This window comes from Poeciliopsis prolifica, unplaced genomic scaffold (assembly GCF_027474105.1).
Source record: "Poeciliopsis prolifica strain line A6 unplaced genomic scaffold, Auburn_PproV2 SCAFFOLD052, whole genome shotgun sequence".
Lineage (NCBI taxonomy): Eukaryota > Metazoa > Chordata > Actinopteri > Cyprinodontiformes > Poeciliidae > Poeciliopsis > Poeciliopsis prolifica.
In genome coordinates, this window is record NW_026562427.1 from 193679 (window position 1) to 216859 (window position 23181).

Consider the following 23181-nt stretch of genomic DNA (forward strand, 5'->3'; position numbering starts at 1 on the left):
ATTATATTTATCACAATTATATAGATACAAATAACCCTGTCAAGGATGAAGCAGCCAAAGTTGCCCTCAACATCACCCTCTCTGAGAACAGTAATTGTTACAGTTACATAAAAGCTTGAGCAATGGGGCTAATTTGGGCCTCTTCAGTGCCTGAGTCTCTATGTTCTGCTCCAGCACAACACACTCACTCTTGCCCTTGCCTACAACTATAAAATCTTTCCTATGTGTTACCAGACATGCTTGGGTTTCCACTCAGACTGTAGCTCCTGGCTATCATTGGAGTAATTTGGGTTAAGTGCCTTTCCTTGAGGGAAGAGCAGCACTGTTGAGTTGCTACTGGCACACATTTACAAACATGTGCAAAATAGCACAAAAGCACAACTTAGTGATTTAAAAGTTGTTGCCTGGTTTTCTCCAATTGTACAAATACGTAATGTGTTGTGAAAGATGGAGCCTGGAAGTCTTGTTTGACTCCATTGAGTAACCACTAGAGATGTGTTGGAATTAAGATGACAGTGATTAGTTGCCCCCTCTGATCTCAGGATGCTCAACATATGGTGGACCACAGCCTAAGGGATAACTTAATGAACTGTATTTGTAATTGTTTCCCTTTATCCAGACTAACAGGAGGATGTCATAGGTTCACTGAGTTTGCAGCCTTCATGTCCCATTTTTCTTTTAAAGCTATATCTACATAGTTTGTCAAACTTCCATTTTTGTTTTTGAAGTCAAAAAGATCATTTTAACTTTTTTTTTCTTTTTCTTTTATTAGAATAAGTAACTTACAATATCTCCAAATAGGGCAAACAGTAGTTTAGGAATGTCATTCATTTGAAATATTTTCTAATATAAATGATTAATTTCGGCCTTCAGAATTCAGTCACTTAATGAAACCCTAAGCTTTGTCACTATCTGCATTGTTAGGATTGAATGTGCCTCTCTAATGGATCTCTAGCACATCTCATCCATCTTTATACAGATTTACATTCATCAAATCTATGTCAGCATCATTTAATTCAGTGTTGTGCAATTCTGGATTGTACACTGGCATTTTGATTGCATCTGATTAAGATTTTGTTAGCATATATATGTGCTGTACATGAGCATGTGATCACTGAAGTATTTTTTTACCAACCTGGAACAAGCTGAATTTCCACCTGGGAGTCTAAATCATTTATAGAGTCATTCACAAAGCCATGTTGTGCTCTGAATCCCTGAGCAACTTTTTTTCTGAAGCCTGGCTTGAGCAATTCAATGCACAGCAACCATCTCTTTTATTAATCAAGTGTGCAAGTTGATATGGATTTATTTTCTCAGCTAATAAACTCATTCAGATAAATCACACTTTAAATCGTCTGATGAGGTTGATGCAGTGAAAAGGAAAAAAAGCATGAGATGTTCTATTTAGAACATTTTAATGCAGTGTTTCTCAATTTTGGTCCTTATGGATCTCTACCCTGCATATTTTAGATGCGTCCCTTTTCCAGAACACCTGCGTCAAATGATGATCTCCTCTGCGTGCCATTAAGTGCTGCAAAAGCTTCTTAATCACCCACTTATTCAAAACAGGTGTGTGGTCATACGGAAACACCTCAGGTATTGAATTCTGTGAATTGAAGTTGAAAAAAGCTGCTTTAATCTGACACTGACTTTATAAAATAAATACTGATCTGAAAATGGAGCCATGTCAACTTACCTTTACAGCAATTGTACCCATGCATTGTGCCGTGTTGTACCCATGTATTTAATCATGGAATATCATGTTATTTTTCAGTGTGTTTTCTATTATTTATGAAGATAAATGGCCAGAAAATTTCAGTATCCAATGTGCCAAACATTTGGTTATGATTTGTTTGTTTATTTTCAAATGGAGTTGCTTGATAATGTGCTAGGCTAACTTCAACAAACTTACCTATTGTTTTGATACAATTCTCTGATTATCCAGTTAATAACATATTTTACTGCTTTTTTCTTTATTCCCATGTGTTCTTCTGTTTGATCAATGTTGTGCCTATACTTATCTCAAGTGACAGAAGAATAGCAAGGGGTGCTGAACCAATATTCCAAACTAATTTGTGTAGCTAAAATAAAATTTGTTTTTTTCAAAATATATTTTTTTGCTCTTCAGGACAATGACGTGAGAATCATCATTGGGCAGTTTGATCAGCATTGGGCCTCTAAAGTCTTCTGTTGTGTAAGTCATGTATGCACACTTAGCTACCCATAAACATATTTTTTAAATACATAAAATATATGTTTTTGTGTATTGGTGTAGCATTTTTTAAAATCAAAATATCCTACTTATAAAGACACTGGGTAAAATATGGGGGTGAAGGGTACAGCTTAATTTATGGAAAAGTTAAGCTGGATTAAACCACACAGTTTTTTGCATGGTCAAATGCACAAAAGAATTTAATATGACATTGGTCAGAATGAGGAATTTTGAGTCTTTAACCATCTCCTGGTAGTGACCTTTAGGAGTTACTGATGAGTTAAATGCTGTTTTTCTCTGGCAAATTGTATAATATTTTCCAGTTTATACTTAAAAATCACAGCAACTTATAACATAAAATGTTCTGTTGAATTATTATTTAACAGAAATAACAGAAAACATAAAGGCAGCTTGTTAAACATAAATTTAATGTCAGTTTTTGTTTTCGTTTTGGTTCATTTTTCCAGGCATATAACTTGAACATGTATGGCAGCAAATACCAGTGGATCATCCCAGGCTGGTATCAACGAAACTGGTGGGAACATGCGAACAACACCAACTGCACTTCCAGGAAGCTCCTTACAGCCATGGAGGGATACATCAGTGTGGACTTTGAACCGCTCAGTTCTCGGCCAGTGAAGGGCATCTCTGGCAGGGTGAGTTACACCAGCTGATGCAATCTTAAAGCTTTCTTTGAAATTCAGAGTTGGTCAAGAAGACAGTAAATGCCTGAAACAAGGGAATGGTTATTTTGGAAGCTGGAAGAAAATTATAGGCTAAAAATAGGTTTATAATTAAAGTGTTATCATCCCTAAACAAAGAACACCCCTGTCCAATTCCTGACATGATGTATACAGATGTTTTATTGCCAGTTTACTTGATCTAAAAATAACTTTTTTCCATCTGTTGTCTAAGACAAGGTTTCAAGGATAATGTCTTTACCAAAGATTCCCAGGCCACCTTCCTTCCTTCAGCTGCTTACTCTTGTCTAGGGTGATATTCCCAAACGAACCATGAAATATAATCTCTGTCTGTCCTGAGACATCCTTCCAGAGAGAAATCTCCAAAGAAGACTGGAAGATTGGAAGACTTGTTGATTGCATACTTTCCAAATCCCCAAATCCCCTTAATTAGCTGATTTGGATTCTTCATCAAACTCACCCAACATAGACTGGTCAGTTCATTAGCTAATTTATTTTAGCTGCTTGTATTCCATTTCTCATTCTCTCAATTATTACCTACAGCTCGTGGCCACAGTTGAGGATTGGAGCATAGATCAACAGGGAAATTAACTTGGCTCTCTAATAACAGCAACAGACTGGTACAACGTCTGCATCACTGAATATGCAGCCTCAATCTGCCTATTGATCTCCTGCTCCATCTGCCTTCACTAGTGAACATGACCCTGAGATACTTAAAGTCTCCTAACCTGGGTGTTAACTCATTTTCAACCCAAAGTTGCTGCGAAACCCTCCACCCCACAGCAACCCTTAACTGGAGTTTCTACACCACATTGTCGCCCCTTGTCATAATTGGTGACCAGTGAGGAAGGCTAGTGAAGTACACTCACTGGGACTGAATCCACAAAGTGGATGTGTTTTAATTTCTAAATTGAAATGTCAATTTGTTTATACCTTAGAGCTATGTCCCTACTACTTGCTTTTTCAGATTTTAGAATTTTAATTATGTTCCCTTGTAAATGCAGTCTGACATTTTCTTTCTTTTTTTTTAAATTCGTGAATCTGATCTTTTTGAAAATGCTGTAGATACATTTTCTAACATTTTTCCAACACGTTTGCATATGTTTGAAAAGTGTTTTTGATTTCAATTTTTATTCAGCTAAATAATATTCAGAACAAATCTAAAAAACTAAATAAATCCATCCACTTGCTATTAAAATACCTTTGAAATACCACTGTAATGGTTCCAGCTGCTGAGATGATAAAAAGTAAGAAGATGAATCAACATATTCTCAGCTTTATGTTGCCTCTTCTACTTGCCTTTCAGACCCCGAAGGAATATGAGAAGGAGTATTACAGGGAGCTCCAGCAGAAAGGTGTGGAGGCAAGCAAGTTTCACGGCTTTGCTTACGATGGGATCTGGGTAATTGCAAAGACCATGAACCGAGTAAGGGAACTGCTCCGGACAAAAGAAAGGCAAAATATGCATCAGAACTTCACTGTGGACGATCGGGAAGTGGGGAAAATGGTGCTTGATGTCATGAATGAAACTAACTTCTATGGAGTTACAGTAAGTCAATAAGATTATTCTTTTTAAATAATTATTCATTGCATTGTCTTTTAAAGATAAACACCAGTTTCCACAGCATGTGAAGCAATTGGAGAAGCTGCTGTTGTTACAGAATAACCCATTGAGTTTATTCAGCATATACACATTCAGGTAACTCAAGGCAACTCAAGCGAGAATCCAGTGATTTATTACCAATGAAGAAAACCTGTTGTGTTATATGGAGTGGGTGAATGCTATAAGAGCAAATAGAGGCATGGATCACTGCGCTGCAAAACTGGAATCTTGTTTGCAGATTCCAAGCCATCCTTGCATCTGAAAGAAGTCTAAAGTGATATCATTCAGATCTGTACACTCTCTTCCCGCTATTTAAGATTGATCCTGTGATGGTAAAAGCTTTTTGTAAATTGTTTGCTTGTGCTTGAGTGTATGTGTGTTTGATGCCTCCCGATCTCCTGTATTAGCCACACAAGGCCGAGATGCTTCAGCAGCCACAAGGAATGCAGGATGGCAACACTACTTTAGGAAGTCACTTGTAGGTGCTTCAAACTTTAACCAGCAAAGTTTGAAATGAAAACTATTAGCTGCATTATAAATTTCAGTGGGTGAAAGAAAAGAAGCACCTGATTTTAATAAAATAAAAGGATAGAGGGCGGCAACTTTAACTCTTTAATCCAGTATTTGTGTTAAAACACTGGGTCATCTTAGAGTCCAGAACTTCACCATCTAAATGTTTTTGGAGGTTTCTAGTAAGACATTAAAGAGTGGCTGATATGGTTATTATTTTGCTTTTAGTGGAGCTTAGAATACTTATCTACTTAGAAATATAAAAATTTTTTGGAGCAACATTGGCGATGGCGGTAGGAGTTTGCCTTGTGATCGGTGGTTGCTGGTTTGATTCCTGGCCCATCTGCCCTAGTCGTTTGTGCTGTTGGCAAGAAACTTCACCCACTTTGCTTGCTGGTGTTAGTCAGATGGTGCAAAACTGCAGCCTTGCTTCAGTCAAAATGTGCAGCTGTGGCTACAAACCATCATCAGTACATGAATGTGCTCTTTGATATTTTAATTTGATATACAAAGGGGAATATACTGTAAATGTATTTATTATTTATATTAAAACGGAGTCTTGCATTATGAAAATGTTGTACTCTACTATCAGATATATTTGTGATATTTATGCTCTAATATTTTCTCAAGCATTAGAAGTTTCCTAATGGAGGGTTGTTATGTATTTTCATATCTGAAAAGAAATTTGACTTTGCAATTGGACACCTCAAAATTGGCTTCCGTCTCTTTAAGACGCTTCTGCTCTTTCCACCTCCAGCACATCATCACAATATTGTTCTTCCATTATGGTGTTTACAACCATTAGGAGCAGGGAGCAGTATTTTGTAAACGGTATAATTAGTCTGGAGGAGCTGAGTGGGGGAGCTGCAGGGGAGAGGTGCTCTGTTGGGCAGAATCTCCAAAGATGCATAAAAAAATCAAAGCGAAACTTCAATTATGTTTTGATATGGGAAAAACATTAAAACATGACGTAAAGCTGAAAAAAAAAAATTTTACACAACATTTTGACATTCAACGTTATAAATGATCTTACGTAATCATACATGCTGTCCGTGTTGCACTTAGTTTTAAAAATCTACTTTGTATGCCATTTCAAATAAGTGATGAAAACTCTGTAATACTAATTAGTTAATTAGTGGTTTTGGTGTGTATCATTATGCTGTTATTTTGCTGAGGATAATGGAGCAACGACTGCAAGCTTCAGACAATTTCTATAAGAGTGCAACTGCCTCAGACTCGGTCTGTCTCTGATTCAAAATCCCATAAATCAACTTGTCCTTCCAAACCCTTTTTTGCATGACAGATTTCTGCCTGCTCTACTCTGGATGCCCCCTGCTTTCTCTGCTCCTGTCCACCACTTCAGCATCTCCTTCTGGACTCCAATAGCAGTTCTCAAATCATAGTTATTATTGATATTATGGAGTAGGAATGAAATTGGTTTACAGGAAATTCATAGTTACAGGTTACATCATCAGAAAAGACACTTTAAATGTGACAATATATTTTACATTCATGTAAAATGCTGTGTAGGCAGCTAAATGTACATTACGATTGGACAACAGCAATTTTAAATTTAGTAAGAATTCTGCATGCATGCCAAAAAGTGTTAAAGCAAAGAAAATGCAAAAGTAATTAAATACATCTTTGTTGTGTAAGGTTTAAGAACAGCCAGCTATTGTAGCTGCTCTTTTAAAGGATTACATGAAATACGACTTAGCACATAGAAACTTCCACCCACTCACGACAAAGACTGGGGGAGGCAATTTCCCTTCTAGCAACACTCCATACATCTTTTATGCTATTTTGAAATTCTGATTTCAAAAGCCACTATTGCACAACCCCTTGCTTTGCTTGTGAATGAAATGACTTTCAGTTGGTTGACATTAATCCATGGATAGGCACATGTGTGAAGATTGTGCTGATCCTGGTGTCACTGTAGCCGAGTACAGTTGCACCAGCAGGAGAGTGATGATCGAGGGCTCCGTCGTATCGATTAAGCTGGTGTCAGGGCTACTGAAAAGAAGACAGACTTTAGCAGGAATGCTCTTAGGATAGAGAGATCATCTAGCCACTAGAAGCACAGAATGAGGCAAACAGCATATGCAGAGACCCGGCAGTCTGTGATTTGAGGACGGCAGATGTAATTTTCTTTTTTCACATTTGCTTTGCTGTTCATGAGTAATCAGAAGTCATTTTGTTGGTACCAGTGTGTCTCTGTTTCATGGTGAGTGCCACTCTCTGAGGCATCTGTTTTTTTTTTTTCTTTAAGTGTGCATACTTTCATGAGCGTGCGCGCACATCTAATTTACTCTCCCATTAGCAGCGTTGCAACCTAAAAACCTCAGAAACCCTGTGGATGTCACACCTGCAGCTCACGGACTCTCATCTCATTTGACCCAAGTGTTGCTGTTGCTTGCAGTATTCTCACACTCACCAACAAAGTGATACCTGACCGCCTCCTCAATCTCAGCTCAGACGCCTCACTCACACACACACACACACACACACAGACACGCATAAATGCACACATGCTTAAACACTGCGATTTCTCCATAAAACACATACCACCTTGTTGAGTCCCAAGTCGTTTTGCATATTCATTAAGAAAAAAAAGGGGGTTTCAATTAGGAATTGTTTGACAACATTAAACCATTGATCGAAGACTTTTAAAGTAATTAAGGTGTTTTAAAATCATTATGCCCTGTCACCATTTCATCCACTTGTAGTTTTTGCTGTTTTTTTTACCAACTTTCTCAGTCATGAAATGGAGTCATATTTTTAGGACCTTCATACTACAAAATGCATCATTTCCAATAGTCAAAAGGGATTATCAATGTTGTATGATTTTCAATCATTTCAATAACCTCGTCACATATTTGTATAAGAAATTGTGGTTATATGATAGTGAATGAAATCAACCAGGAGCAGGTCACTTCTGGTTGCTGGCCCAAATGGAGAACTATTGCTAGTTAAACATCACATTTGAACATTTTTGAGATCATTTACTTTTATGAAAAATACATGACTCCAAGAAAATAAAAAACTGGCAAACAATACTTTAAGTATATAGGAATGAAACTGATTATTTACAGCAAAAAGAGACTAACGAAGGGACAAATTGAAACAAGGATTTTATTTGGTAAAGGGGTGTAAATGCAGCCTCAGCTGATCTGATCTTTAGCGCGAGCATGTGTGTCATGCAGCTACTCTTGCGACCAATATGAACTCAGAACTTTAATAGCTACAAGTCAAGTTTCTGCTCTTGTTTTCAACCTCCATACTCTGACCCCTATTACACACCCCACTTATCTCAGTATAATCCAAAAGCAGCTGCTCAGGAGTACACTGCAACACACGCATTTAGGTGCAGAATGTTGTGTGTCACAAAATCTAAGAGATACAGAGAGGCTGAGTGCTAGAATAGGATATCTGTGACACATGCAAGTACTGACCTAATGTGGTAGCACACTAAGTACATGCACACAGAACCACATGCATTCACACTCTCGGGTTAACATCAAAGTTGCCACACAAAGAATGGGATTCAAAGAGACGGGTGGGATCCTTCTTTGCCACTTCAAAGCTTCTCAGTTTTTAAGAGAAAATCATCTCCGGCCACCCGACCATGTCCCTTTAGCTATGATTTAATCAGTCATTGCAAACTATTCGTCTATCCGTCTCTGTGTGTTTGTCTCGCACCTATTTTGTTAGCCAACAGCTAATATGTAAACCCAGTTAAATGCGTAATTAAGGAGCTCTGTGAGCAGATGGTGGGCTGAATTAATTGAACACTCCTGGTAGATGAAGCAGGAGAGAGAGATAAAGGGAAGATGGAGTGAGATGGAGAGTACAGAACAAGGAAGATAGGAATGTATGAATAATGGGAAAAGATCAAATGAAATAAGCACAACCAGTCTGAAAGTGTTTGACAAGATCACCAAATGTGTATTCTCATTTTGACCGGTGGGTTTGTGACAGACACCACCTGGATGGAAATTGACTGAACCACAGACTTCCTAATGTCGTTTTTAGTCAAACTGTAATAGATATTGGACTAGATATATATTTCCATCAGGAATCATTTACTCTGGCTGTCAGGTTTTTTTTCTCTGGCCAAGTGTGGGACACACAAACGGATTGAAATGAACATTAACTCGAAGAGTTAAATCACTCTGTCTTACTATTCTGAGATTGCTCCAAGAGTCTTAGCGCCTGAATTGGCTGAAGAATAATTTTGTTTACCTCTATAAACAGATCAATTTTGGCCAGTTCTAATCAAATGAAATTAAGTATGTCAGAACCGAGCCTCTGCCCTTTCCCTGCCAACACAGAAAAGAACGCATTGTGAATCATTTTAGCTGAAATCAGCTCCTTGCTTAATTCATTGAATAGTTTAGCACACATCTTCTTCAGCACAACCTAATGTCTTAATAATCTAAATAAATATGTATTTCATTGTGGTTTGCTTTGCTTATTTTCAGGGTCAAGTCATGTTTCGTAATGGAGAGAGGATGGGCACAATAAAATTCAACCAGTTTCAAGGTACTTTTCTTAATAACCTGCCTTTATTTTCTGTCCTATTTCTCTTCATTTCTAAGTGCAAAATATTCACTTTTCATGTTGCAACCAGACGGTAATCCATTTCATTGTGCTTGCCCAAAACACAGAACTTGACTATGCAGTTGAAGGGAAAGCATGTTTGTTTTTGTTTTGTTTTATTTTTTTGTTTGTTTTTATACAGGAAATCATATTTAGAACTTAGTTACTGACATAAATAAACTCTTTGATAATAGTCTGATTTATTAAGTTGCTCTGTGCAAGTGTACCAAATATTTTTTTTGCAAAATGGTTCAGATTGTCTCTGAACTTATACTTTAAGTCTTAAAACAGATTCTAAGTTGCATTTAGGCATGAACCCTGCCTGGGTCATTCTTACTCTATATGATATTTAATCAAAATATACTTTGATAAAATAAGATGTAGAAAATTAAAGCACTTTTTTATTATTTTACTTCCATGAAGTAATTACAAGGTCCATAAAAAATATTCACCATTAGATGTTTTACCCTTTTTATTGACTTTAAAAATCAGTCATAATCAGCAGAATTTTACTTTATGTGCTTTGAAATAGATATAAATAAACATATATTTTTGTCTTTGTGGTTCTGATGGACCTAAGCTTGAAACAATAAACCATGGAAACATTAGCATGGCAATTTGTTACAGGACAACACATCAGAAAAAAAAAAAAAACTTTTACCAAAAGTATAAACAACTATATTCCCTTTTGGGTGAACTCAGAAAATATTACATCTTCTTCTATTTGCTCTTTTTTTGAAGCATTTTGCTATAATGTGCTAATGCCCAGCTGACGGTATTCTTGTCATGCTTGATGTGCATAGACTGGATCCTTTGAAATGTTTGAAGTTGTGGCTGAAGTGTGTCACTGAAATGTTTCACATGCTGTACCCTCACTTCCACCTTTTGTGTTGCTGTAACTTATTCACATGACTCAGTATTAGTTGAGACTCTTTTCTTGTGGGGAAAAAAAGAAACATCTCTCAAAGCTTTCTCTATGGAGCTGTACCATGCTACTGGTTTGGCAGAACTTGAATTGATATGTCCCCTCCTTTGGTTATTAAAAGAATTTGTGGAGGTTTTGAGTCAGAATAATAAAAATAAAAAACATCTTCTGTTGTCTTCCGATAGTGATACACCCGGTGGTTGTTTTTGAGCTGGCAGGATTTCCTGAGAAAAACCCAAAAGATCGGATCTGAGAGCAGGGGATTCCCACCTCCCAGGCATCTTAGACTGTATGAAGCACAGCAGCATGCTGCTGATCAGTCCTCTCTCTCAGCCTAACCATCTTATCTTTCTGACTGCAGAGAGGCTTGATCCCTCTGGCTGGTTACAACTCACACTCGTACACTCTGCGTATGTATTTTCTCTGTGAAACCAGAAGAAGTATAGAGCTAATGTGCAGAGTCAGGATTTCTTAAAATCTGCATCTATCCAGTCTGTTAGATTTGGTCTATTCTGTCGAGGGGTTTCAGTGTGCAAAATCGGTTACAGCATTCTTTAATGATTACTGTCCTTTCTCTATTTCTGCTTCACCACTTCATCAAGTCACCCCAGTGTTTCCTCAAGCTGCTTGCCTTTCTTTAGGCTGAAACAGTTTTTCACAATAAATAAAAATGAACTTTTTTGTCAGGCACTGGAACATGACACAGATTTAAATTTTCTCAGTTTTAAACTTGGTTTTGAAAAAGTTGTAATCTGCTTGAATTTTCTTAGAAATGGTTCACAAAACTGTTTTTTTCTCTCTCAAAAATGTCAACAGAGGGCTCTCTCTTTTATTCTATCTTTATGCTATCTCCATTCTTCTTTACCATTTTTGCCCCTGATCAACCTTTGCTCTATATCTTGTGTCTCGCAGACACATGTAGAAAGTGATTTCGTCACTCCTTTTTGACACACTGCACCAAAGCTCTTGCTGGTTGGAGAGGTCGTGAGGGGTTGCCCCATTTTAAATATTTTACAAGGTAGTGATCCTCCAGACGTCACTGTCATCTGTCTGCAGCCTCGGATTCTCAATTTCTCCCTGTCAGTACGTTTTTAGTCAGCAGTTTCTGACTCCTGTTTTTCTTCTAATGGAGATGAACTGAGTGATAGTTCTCTATCAGAGATTCTGATTGCAAACACTGTCCCAAATAAACATAAAAAGTGAAAACCATTACTCCAATGTTTATGGTGCTCTAAGAATTTTCTCTTATTACTGTAATATTAGCCAAATATTATATATTTGTCCTGTTTTCTCAATGTTAGAGCTGAAATCTGAAAAAATAGTCACAATTAGGTTTTTACTGTCAAGAAATTTCTTTAAAATTTCTATTGATATATAAAGTATCCATTAGCTGTGAATTGCTTTTCTGTTCATTTGTATAAAGCTAAAACTAAATGTCATTTCTGGGCACTTATCAAAATAGGTGAAAATATATTGAATTGATTTTAAAGCTAATGCAGAATTCATTGTGTTGAAATCTTGTCATATGGTGTTTTTCAAACGCATTTAAAAAGAATTACAACTTTATTTCTAAAGTGCTGAACAGTTAAGAGAAAATAAAAACCATAATAAAGCAATACCAATTATATATCTCATTAAAACAGATCAAACAAAAAGGGAAAACCAATAAAATGGAATTAAAGCTTAGGAATAGTATTACGATGCACAAGACAGAGAGAGACAAGAGGGTCTTTAACTTTATAAACCTTCACAGAGCATCTCTACCTAGTGTCTGGATGGAGACAAAAGGAAAAAAACAACAGTTTTTCTATTAACTTCAGGAAATTTTAGCAGCCCAGTACACTGAGGTTAAACTACATGAGGTGACACACACGTGCAGAAGTTCAGAAAGATAGGAAGGCATCAGAACATTTAGAGCCTTCTAGGTGGCCAGCAAGACCTTAAAACCATAAAAGATTTCCAACTCTGTCTTATCAGGATTAAAAACCAGGACATTATTGGATAACAAACCTGTAATTGCAGAGAGACTGGCTTCTTGTTTTGACAAGTGTGTACAGTTTCCAAAGATGGAAAGCACATGCAGCTGCAAAATTGTGTTAAAAGTACAAAAAAGAAGACCAAAAGACATAAGATTGAGAGAAAATAGCAATAGACCAAGAACAGTGTGGCTCATAACTGCTTAAAAGAAAAAAAAGGTCAACAACTAGAGAGAAAATTATGGATAAAACAGGATAGGTCACATCACCCTTTTGACAGCATTTCAGATATTTCAGACAAATCAGTAATTATCAAAATCAACTGATACAAATTCTTTTTTTTTTTTATTAAACTGTTTTCAATCAAATTGCCCAACCCTATGCTCAATTTTATTCAGTAAAACAGAGTCGTCCACAGTGTCAAACGCAGCACTTTGATTTAGCAGTTTTAAAGATGAAGTGTGATCAATTTCTATGTTTACCAGCAAATCATTTAGCACTTTGGTGAAAGCTGTTTCTGATGATTTCCTTCGTCTCCTACCATATTATGCACACACAGTGCAGAATTTCTAATGTACTGTACATACATTTAGGCCAACGTTTTCTGTGGTATCAAGAGTTTTCCACTAGTCCAATGTAACGTGACAAGTTTTGGAGGAAATTGGATTTGAGTTTTGATTTAGTAAACTCAAAAAAACTCAGTCATCAAAACTAACAGAAAGAAACACTTGACATAAACCAGTCAGATCTGAATGTGTTCAGCTGCTGGGGGCAGGCTTGCAGTTTGTATAGCAAGACGTTGAGTCATTTGATTAATTCCGAGTACATTTTATCTGATATCATTTGAGAAAATAAAGTAAACCCATATGTATTAATCTATTAAATGAAAGTATAGCTGTCATGCATGGATTAGATACATAATAAATGTAAGATTATGTAAGTGATGAAGGCCTGGAAATTTTTATAAGTTTATACTCCCACCCACTCCCTTAAAATCTCAACAAAAAATTTAAATTATGCTTCATGGTGGATTTCTTTTGTACATTTTCAAAAAAAATAAACAAGCTAATAAACAAAGTAACTTGAAAACTGGTTAGAATGAGATCAGTTGTCCTTTGACAGTCCAAATTTATTTTGTGTTGTTCCTTTGGAAATTTTTCTTTCATACTAAATTTGCTGGGAGACAGAAGAGTTAATCAAAGTTGATGTAAAAGTGAGGCACTCTGAGTACTTTTTATTTATACAAACGGCAGAAAATGTGGTTTTATTTCTTCCAAAAGCATGTTGTGAGTCTGTGCCTGGAGCAGGTTTTTCTTTTTTCTTCATCTGCAACTTATTTGATATGTATTCTAGTTTGCATAAAATGTTTGATTTATAATGGTGAATTTATTCATTCGCCTGATTGTAAGGAGGGATTTTGTTTGCAGCTAAAAATTACATTTGAATTTAAATGAACCCTGGTACAGCTCTTTCTCAATTAATTTTGAAATCACAAGATCACCTCTAAAAGGCAACTTGCCTTGTTGGAAATCTCTAGGTAGAATCACCTTAGTGTGACATTTTCAGCTGTCGTTGACTTTCTGATGAGGCCTAAAGATAAGATAAAGTGATTCACCAAGAGGAAAGCAGAGTGGAGCAAAGTGGCCCACTGGTAGATGATGTTGTCTGTCATTTTTCTTGTCAAGGACACTTCTGCCTAAAAGTTCAATTGGTCTTTGAGAGTGAAAATGGAAAAAGGTGGTAAGGCTTGCACACGCACACCTGGACAAACGGCAGGTTGTGTATGTTTCCCACAAAGAAAATTAACGGCCTGTTTCCTCTTTTCCCCTCCCATTTGCTTTCTCCTTCCTCCTAGTTGTAAAATCTAACCAAGTAATAGAAGGTGAATGGCCATGTTTGACTGACAGAGCCATTCCTTCTCCAATATTACACTGGAGAGGCTGTTTGTTCATAGATGTGCTTGAGAAGCATTCCTGGGTAGAAGAGAATGGTGATAACAACAAGTATTTAGATTCTAGTTTAGATATAAACACATATGTTTCTCCTTTTGCACCAGTTAGCACTTCTTCCAATTATTGTTTATCTGAGGTGTTTTATGATGTTTTCTTGATTACTTTTTAAGTTTGACCAAAATAAGATAAACTATTAACCGGTACTGTACTTAGGACAACATACTGGTATTTTAAATTGCTTGCTATGGAAGAGATAGTGCTTCTTAGTGCATATTTGAGTTAAATGGTTGCTTTTCTACAAACATTTGGTATTTGCAGTTACTTTGCTGTTTTATTTTTATTTTTCACTTTATATCTCTGAACATATGGTATGAAAATATTGTAAATACTTATTTATGTTTGTTGAATTTTTTATTATTATTTTTACAGATGGTCAGGAAGTAAAAGTGGGAGAGTACAATTCCATCGCTGACATTCTGGATCTGCAGAACAACTCCATCAGGTTCCAAGGTAAGACAACTGTCCTTGTGGAAACTATTGGGGCAAGGATGCCAATCTTTCCTTGCAGAAAAAAGCTCAGAGCCTTTCCTTAAACCCTAGAGAGGTTTAATACCTCACACAAGGCAGGACCATGTATTTCACTATAAGTTGCCAAAGCAAGCTAATTGAAATGCAGGGAAACCAGTAAAAGAATTGTCCTAAAATGCTTTTTGATTTTTAATGCTCGGGTAAGTCAGAGTGGCAGCTTCTAGCATTCATTCACATTCGAGGGCTGCCATTTTGGTCATACACAAGTATGAAATTATGTTATGCGAACAAATGAACAGGCTGTTGCCATTTGATTTCAAGATCTCTTATGTTTGTTTGAAATACTATTTGTTTTGGGTGCTGGTGATAATTATAAAGTGGGACTTTCAGAAGCCGTATTTAGATTACATTAGAATTTAATTTAGATTTAAATAACTTAGGCATTCTATATGATAATTCTGCTGAGTATAATTCTAGAATACGTTAGGAAAAGCACCAATATATTGCTCCACAATGTTAAGAATCAGTGGTCACAAATATGACCATTATTGATCCTCCATTTTATTATTCAACAACTGTAGTCTGTATTATAAAAATGTATTTGAGTGCTTAGTATTCAGAACCCAATTAATGGGAAGTGATTCAGGTGTGCACAATATCTACGCTCAGTCCATTCCGGTTTAAATTGTTCATAATTTATGATGCAGTTATTAGGAAACCAAATCTGCATATTACATTTTATCAGAATCTGTCAAAAAAGAAAAACTATTAAATAAAATTATTACATTTTAATGTGATAATTTAGGGCTAGACACAAGCAGTGCAGTTTTAAACCCTGCAGGAATGCAGGGTTAAAGGTGACCTAGATGTTATGAATTTGATTGAAGAAATGTTTATTTGAGTAACTGAAGCTCGATTCTGAATTGGGGCGAGAGACTTGAGATCTAACTTGAGAACATCTCTGGTTTAAACGTGGCCTGTGCCTGCCTGTTTAAATAATTTTTAATGTTTTCTTTTCTCATATTAACTGTACTTTATGTCTCTAATGTCTATAAAAATAACACAAATAAATTAACTATCTGAAATTATACACGTTGACAATATGTATGGCACAATTGTTTACTACAATTCATAAAGTGCAAAATGGATTTTTTTGTGTGTGTGTCAGCATCTGAATATTTTTGAGCCTGAACCAGGATCACAATTCATCATCCTATGCTGGCCTATTGCCTCTAAATTATTTACCAGTCCATTTTTCCTCTCTTTCGGGTTTTGCAAGTGTTGACATACTTTGGAATTTGTTTGATCCTCTGGCTATTCTCCCCCCACGGCGCTCTTTCGCTCCATCTTCCCTTCTCTGCCCCACATAAAGAAGCTCCTGCAATGAAAGCTTCCTGCTACATCCCTCACCACAGTGAACGCGCAGAGGACGCCCATGCGATTAATTCTAAATACTAGAAAATGCAGGGTTTGCCCACAACAACCTGAATGTGGAGCCGATACAAAGATTTACATGAATATTTGGAAGCTGAGCTTGAATAAGTTAATATTTGCTGCAGTAGCACATTTTTTAGAAGACAAATGAATCTAAAGGAGGAAAGTTCAAATAAGTAGATTTTTTGGGGGGAAAAAGTTTAGTACAGAAAATGGTTGAAACTTTAAGAAGTATGAAAATAACCTTCTTTTCTCCTTTGTGTCGTAGGTGTGGAGCCTCCCAAAGATCGCACATTTGTTCGTCTACAGCGGCGCCACATCAATGTGCCACTGTACAGCATCTTGTCTACTATAACCATCCTGGGCATGCTGATGGCTGGGGCGTTCCTGTTCTTTAACATCAAGAACCGAAATCACAGGTCGGCATCTGGAAACAGATCAGTACAACCTTGGCAAAAATGATAGCCAGTGAAGATAAAATGCAGGGTTGTACTATGGCAGAAAAAAATTAAATTAGCAGATTTTGTAAAGGAGGAAGTAGAGCGATGAATGAAGGCCAGACAAGCTTATGTGGGGTGAATAGTAATAGAACTAAAAAATGAATCTAGTCAGATAATACAACTGTTTAATATACTTGTGGTTTTTTAGACTTTTTTTGCATAAGTTTATTGTCAGTTTTAAAGCTCCGCTAATCAGTTTTATCGTTTATTTAATGTTTCGTTCACCTTCAGACTAATCAAGATGTCCAGTCCATACATGAACAACCTGATCATCCTCGGAGGCATGCTGTCCTACGCCTCGATTTTCCTCTTTGGTCTTGACGGAGGTTTTGTTTCAGACAAAGAGTTTGAGACACTCTGCACTGTGAGTCCACTTCAATCTTTCAGTAACTTTTTAAATATTAAATGCAAGCTCGAGTTTGAGTCAACATGCTATAACCGCAAATTCCAATTAGATTTTGTAAAATTTTACTTGATAGCCCAAAAAGTACTGTACAATTTATAAGTGGATGAAAAATAATGTGGTTTTCAAATATTTATGGAAATAAATATCTGAAGGATGTTGCATAGATTTCTATTCGGCTTGCTTTACTCTGACAGCCTCAACTAAAAGTGCAACCGATTGCCTTGAGAAATCACCTTATTAGTACCCAGTCTCAGTGTGCAGCTGCTCTGTGAAGGCCTCAGAAGTTTGTAAGAGAAAATTCATAAAAAATGCAAACCTGCAAACCTACCGAAACATGGCCATCCATATAAACTGCAATTCACCACCCTATGCTGGCAGTCCTATGAGCCCCTTCGTAATGGAGGAGTTGCAGAGGTCAACTACTCGGGTGGATCACTGTGTCAACCAAATCCAACTTTTCTGGAAGAGCTACAACAAGGCTGGGCAACTGCAGGCCTCGAGGGCCGGTCTCCTGCAACTTTTAGATGTATCTCTACTTCAACACACCTGAGTCAAATAATGAGGTCATTAGCAGGACTCTGGAGAACTTGATTGCACTTAGGTGGTGATTCAGCTATTGGATTCAAGTGTATTGGACCAGGGAGACACCTAAGAGTTGCAAAACACCAGCCCTTGAGGACCAGGATTGCCCACCTCTGAGCTACAGGAAAGTCAGTTTTGAAAAGACAAAAAGTTTTCTGTACTTGTCAATTTGCCACAAGTACAGAAAACATGTGAAGGTCAGGGGAGACCAAAGCAACAAGATGTACAAAGCAGATAGGGACATGCCCAAAATACTTGCAGCTGTAACTGCAGTCAGAGATTGTTATGCAGGGAAAAAAAACATAATATTTTCTTTCTACTTATGCAATACTTTGGTTGGGTCTATCATATGAAGACCTAAAAAGTTTTATAGATTTTAAGGGGTATAAATGCTGTCACAGTATATTGCCTATTTTACAATTTCCATGCTATTTTTCTATTTTTATTTTTGCTTTATATATTTAAGATATGCCAAAGCAAAAGTAGCTAAAAAGCCTCTCACATGCACCATGTGATCAAGGGAAAACTGATTGAATCTCACTGCAGGTTCTGCAGCTAGCACAGAGCACATTAAGTGTCTCCCCTCAGGTAGCAGTACCGTGTGAATATGTAGATACTGGATTAATTAAGGAGTTTTGATTACAGTGATAACTAGTTTCCACTGTGATAACACCATAGCCGACACACACACATCACAGACACAGGTAATGACAGGCAGGGCACGTCTCGAGCTGCCGTCACCTGGATGAAGCTGCGCTGCAGAGCCAAAACAGAGCCTGTCACTTCCGATGAAGTTTTACAGCAAAGGAGCGCAGAGGTTGATAGATGTACTACTGATTAATGAGCTGGTCTCCCAGTGAATAGACGGCCTAATTTTTCTTGTCATTTGTAGCCAAAGCTCTGCCAAAGCGTCACTCAAAAGAGCACACGTTCCAGTTAAAGTGCTAGGTTTTTATGATGTAAAAAAAATTAGACCATGATTACAGCATGATCACTTTTTCCAAATATAGTTTGATCTTTATGGTGTATAACTAGAAGATAATAAAAATTAAAAATAAAAACATATGATGTTGGTCTATATGCCATTTTTTTGTCAGGTGACTGTACAGATTTTCTGTCAGACTTAGTTCTGGACGTTTTCTTTGACATTCCAAAGTGCTTATCTTCCTCTTACAAAGTGTTTTTTTTTTTCTGGGTTTGAATTGACTCGTATTAGAAGCTGTGCACCACAGACGAGTTTTTGCGCCAAATGTATTAATGCAGAAAAAGTATTAAACAACCAGGACTTGTTGGAGGACAAATAACTCTTCAGAAAAGCTGCTAGCTTCTTAGGAGCCTCCCTGACTGGTTTCAATTTCTTTTCATCCAGTCTTTGTAAAATCCTGTTGTTCTATTTGTTCTCCAGTTATTTATGATGACCTTGTGCATGTCTAATTTTGTAGGTTTTTTATTACCATTCTCCTTTCTGGTACCTTTGTGCATCGAGATCATTTTGATCATTTGTAATCTTTCTGCAAAATATGACTTTATGTCAAGCATACTAATGTGGACAAGTAAAAATAAAATAAAATAAATAAATAAGACAGAAAATTTTCAGCAGATTCACTTTAAATGAAGCCAAATATGAACATGAGAACAAAAAACAGTCAAAAGAAACCAAAAGTAATTTTAACCAGGCATTAGGTGTGCATATAAAATCAGACTGTTTTGTCATTTGTTTTAAATAGTTTTGCCTCTTCCTCGTCAGTTTTCCACCTAAATTGCACAAGCTAAATTGCACAAGCTGAATGTCACTAGGTGGAAACAAGGCTAAAACATTTTGAAAGAACTGATCTCAGATTTTTTGTCCTTTTTTTTAACTCACTAAGGTGCGTTAGCATCTGGTCATGCTGAAGTACACAACTGTGTACTCATTTCTGATTTTAGATTATGTTTAATTCTCAAGCTTTTTTAACTCATCAGCTTTGTGTTTTGTGCTAAAACAAAAAAGGTCCACCATTTTTTTTTCTTTTACTAAAATAAAATGCTCTCAGAAGTTTGACAGCCCCGTTGCTAAGGATGGTCTACCAGAGCTCTTGGAAGAAAAAAATAAATCTGACAGCATTTTATTTTTAGGATGCCTTCCAACACTATTTTGAACAAATTTATCTTTAGATACTTGTCAGATCAGATGCTGGTTTGAGCTTTGATTACCCCGTTGTGACACGATGCGAATGTGTTCTAATGTACCGACAGGTTCGGACATGGATCCTTATTGTTGGATACACAACTGCTTTTGGTGCCATGTTTGCCAAGACGTGGAGGGTACATGCCATCTTCAAAAATGTGAAGATGAAGAAAAAGGTAAGAAAAAATTTAATTATTCAGTAAAACATGTATGTTTCCAGATCCTAAACACAATTTATTAAAGGAAAGAGAATTTTGACATGCTTTTGAGTATAAAGATCTATCTGTCCCTAAAAACAGGATGCCTACAACTTTATTTTAGTGATAAAAATCTTCATTCGGCACATCATTTCTACGTTCAATACATCCGAGCATTGATATTTAGCTGATCGTGCCCAGACTTGATTCAGATAGAAATATGTGTGAATACTGCTGGCTGCAGCACCTTCTTTGAACAATGTCTCTCTGAAGAAAGAAAAAAATTGAAATATAGATATCTTTTTAAACAACTGACCCGATCTGTTTCACTGGCCCAGTTATATGAAGTGCTGCTCTTCGTGTGCTGCAAGTCTTCATGGCCTTTTGTATTAATAGCTGTTCCCCTCTCCCACTCTATGTCACTTCTCAAAATGTTCCATATTATTGGAAGGGTTGGTGGCCTTGCAGTGAATATTAAAGACAAAGAAAGAAAGAAAGAAAAGCAATAAAGAAGGAGGGCTAGATGACTGAACTTGTAGAAGAGGTAAGGAGGGTGTAGAAAAATAGCAGCAGAAGGGATGGCAGAGTGACAGAAGGAGGAAAGCAAAGCAGGACAGAGTAAGGAACAAGACAAACAATCTGGCTTCAATGGCAAAGAAAGTAGGCTGGGAACGCTGAAGAGGAAACAAAAATCTGGAGACCGGGGACAGATGATGAATCAAAAGAGGTTAAAAGACACAAACCTCTGACATTTTATTAAAGACAGCTATTCAAAGATATTTTATGACTATGAACCTGACCCTTTATATTTATTTTATGACTTGAGGGGTTTTTTTGTTGTTTTTTTTTTTTTTTAATAATAATTTCAGGAAACAGAGCTGTTTTGTCTCTTTGAACTTGATATTGCTTTGACATTTCATAGCCAATTATTTCAACTCACTTCCCCTCCTCTCACCTTCTCTCCCTTGCTAACAAAGACAAAACAAATGTTTCCTTTGAGGCAGTATTCACCCCTGCTGCATAGTTTAGCTCTTAACACTCAAGATGTATGCTCTATTGGCTCAGGGCCTGGGCTTGTGTGCAGCGGACACACACGCACACACACACACACCCACACACACACACACACCCCCCCCCCCCACACACACACACACCCCCACACACACCCACACACACACACACACACCCACACACACACACACACACCCACCCACACACACACACACACACACACACACACCACACACACCCACACACACACACACACACACACACACACACACACACACACACCCACACACACACACACACACACACACACACACGTTCCACTTCATCCACATTGATTGAGTGCAGGTGCTTTGGCTTCAGCAGACTGATAGTTGCTGTTGGTGCCCTGAAACGTCTGCCAACTGCTGTCAGGGGAGGGACAGACACAAGTGTTAGCCATCTTTTCTTCAAACCCTGGATCCAAAGCAGCAACACTATTTACCCCTTTCTTCCTAGTTTTCCTTCAGTTTTTTTTCCCCCCCATAAAATGGAAGAGTAAGTAATTCAAGAGTGAGTTTGATAAAGTTTCTGCTAGGTGGACTCAAATGAATTGTTTATTTTCTGTAAAAGAAAACAACAACAAAAAATAATAATAACAATAAAAAAACATTTAAATCTGTACAGACACAGATAAGAAGGTTCCCAGAATCCCTCTGTTATGGAGGGCGTGACAACTTGAACTAAAACTCCCACAGTTTTTCAGATATTAATACACATATTAAAAATAGAAATATCTGACATGCTCTAATTGCTTTTGTTGAAACAGAAAAACAAATGCTATTTCTACTACTGCTTAAATAAATTAGAATTTGACACGAATCTTAAGAAAAAAAGAAATAATTTTTTTTTAGAATTAGCCTGCATAGTTCTGATAGCCTGTATCGTAAAGATATTTAGTCTTGCACCTGAAACCATCTGTGAAAAAGAAAAAAAAAAGAGTTACTTCTAAATAGTTTATTCAAAGCTAAACCAGGTCAGTAGAAAATAGTTCTTTTCTTTTGAAAGTAAAACGGGAAAAGGTTATTGCACAGGCTCATCAAGGCTTTATTTCTTTGAGTTTTTCTAAAATCAAGTTGGATACTTGAGACAAAAATCTGTGCAACACCAATAGTATGCCTGAATGCCAATACTGCTGGTGGAAAGAAAACAGGTAACACTTCAGTTAATTTACAGTAATTACATGTACAATTTGTCTGAAAGAGTCACTTGACAATATAACACATCATAGTTTAGCAGATGGAAGTGTAAAGTTTTGAAAAAATATCTTCCCCAGGTATTTCCTTTGTAGAGTATTTTGGAACAGTTAATTTGACATTTAAAAGTGTTTAGATATCTTGGTGTTGAATGATCATTTCAACCCTTTTCTCTATACATATTTATAGGCACCCATGTTAAAAACATGTTTTGTTTTTTTACTTGTAATCTGATTGAGTCTTCCTTTTTTTTATTGTTTGGTAATGAAACATGGATAAATATAAATGTTTTATACTCGCAGCACTTTACTACATACACATCTATTTTTTCTTTGGTTCACCCGCTACCATATTGCCAGTGGCTAATTAGTGTACGTCTTTCTGCAATAAATCGGACATGCCTAACGGAGGCTATCAATATTCTTTGTCTTGCTGAGGCCACATTTGCTCGGTCTTTGCATCATCAAAAGACTGAGCAGATCAAAAGACAAGCCCCTCATGTCCCTCGTTCGGAGCCCACCGGGGGAAATGGACACCTGTGCGAGCTGCATCCAGACTATGTCATACTTTCCAAACACAACGTGACCCTGTTTCCTCCTGACCTTTCTTTTGATTCATGGTTTCAGTCAGTCAAAAGCTATTATAA

At 36.9% G+C, this 23181-nt stretch overlaps 1 protein-coding gene across 4 annotated transcripts in view; it reads left to right on the top strand.

The window, feature by feature from the left end:
* gabbr2 (gamma-aminobutyric acid (GABA) B receptor, 2) overlaps positions 1–23181 on the top strand; it is a 184754-nt gene that overhangs the window by 101828 nt on the left and 59745 nt on the right. For all 4 annotated transcript variants that reach the window (XR_008608051.1, XM_055058793.1, XM_055058792.1 and 1 more), the window contains exons 5-12: positions 2129–2194; positions 2680–2868; positions 4220–4462; positions 9508–9568; positions 14908–14988; positions 16709–16859; positions 17172–17304; positions 20164–20271. Coding sequence is in view for 3 of the 4 variants with exons in the window: in XM_055058793.1 (XP_054914768.1) it covers positions 2129–2194; positions 2680–2868; positions 4220–4462; positions 9508–9568; positions 14908–14988; positions 16709–16859; positions 17172–17304; positions 20164–20271 (1032 nt within the window). In the remaining variant the exon portion in view is untranslated. The remainder of the gene's footprint in view (positions 1–2128; positions 2195–2679; positions 2869–4219; positions 4463–9507; positions 9569–14907; positions 14989–16708; positions 16860–17171; positions 17305–20163; positions 20272–23181) is intronic.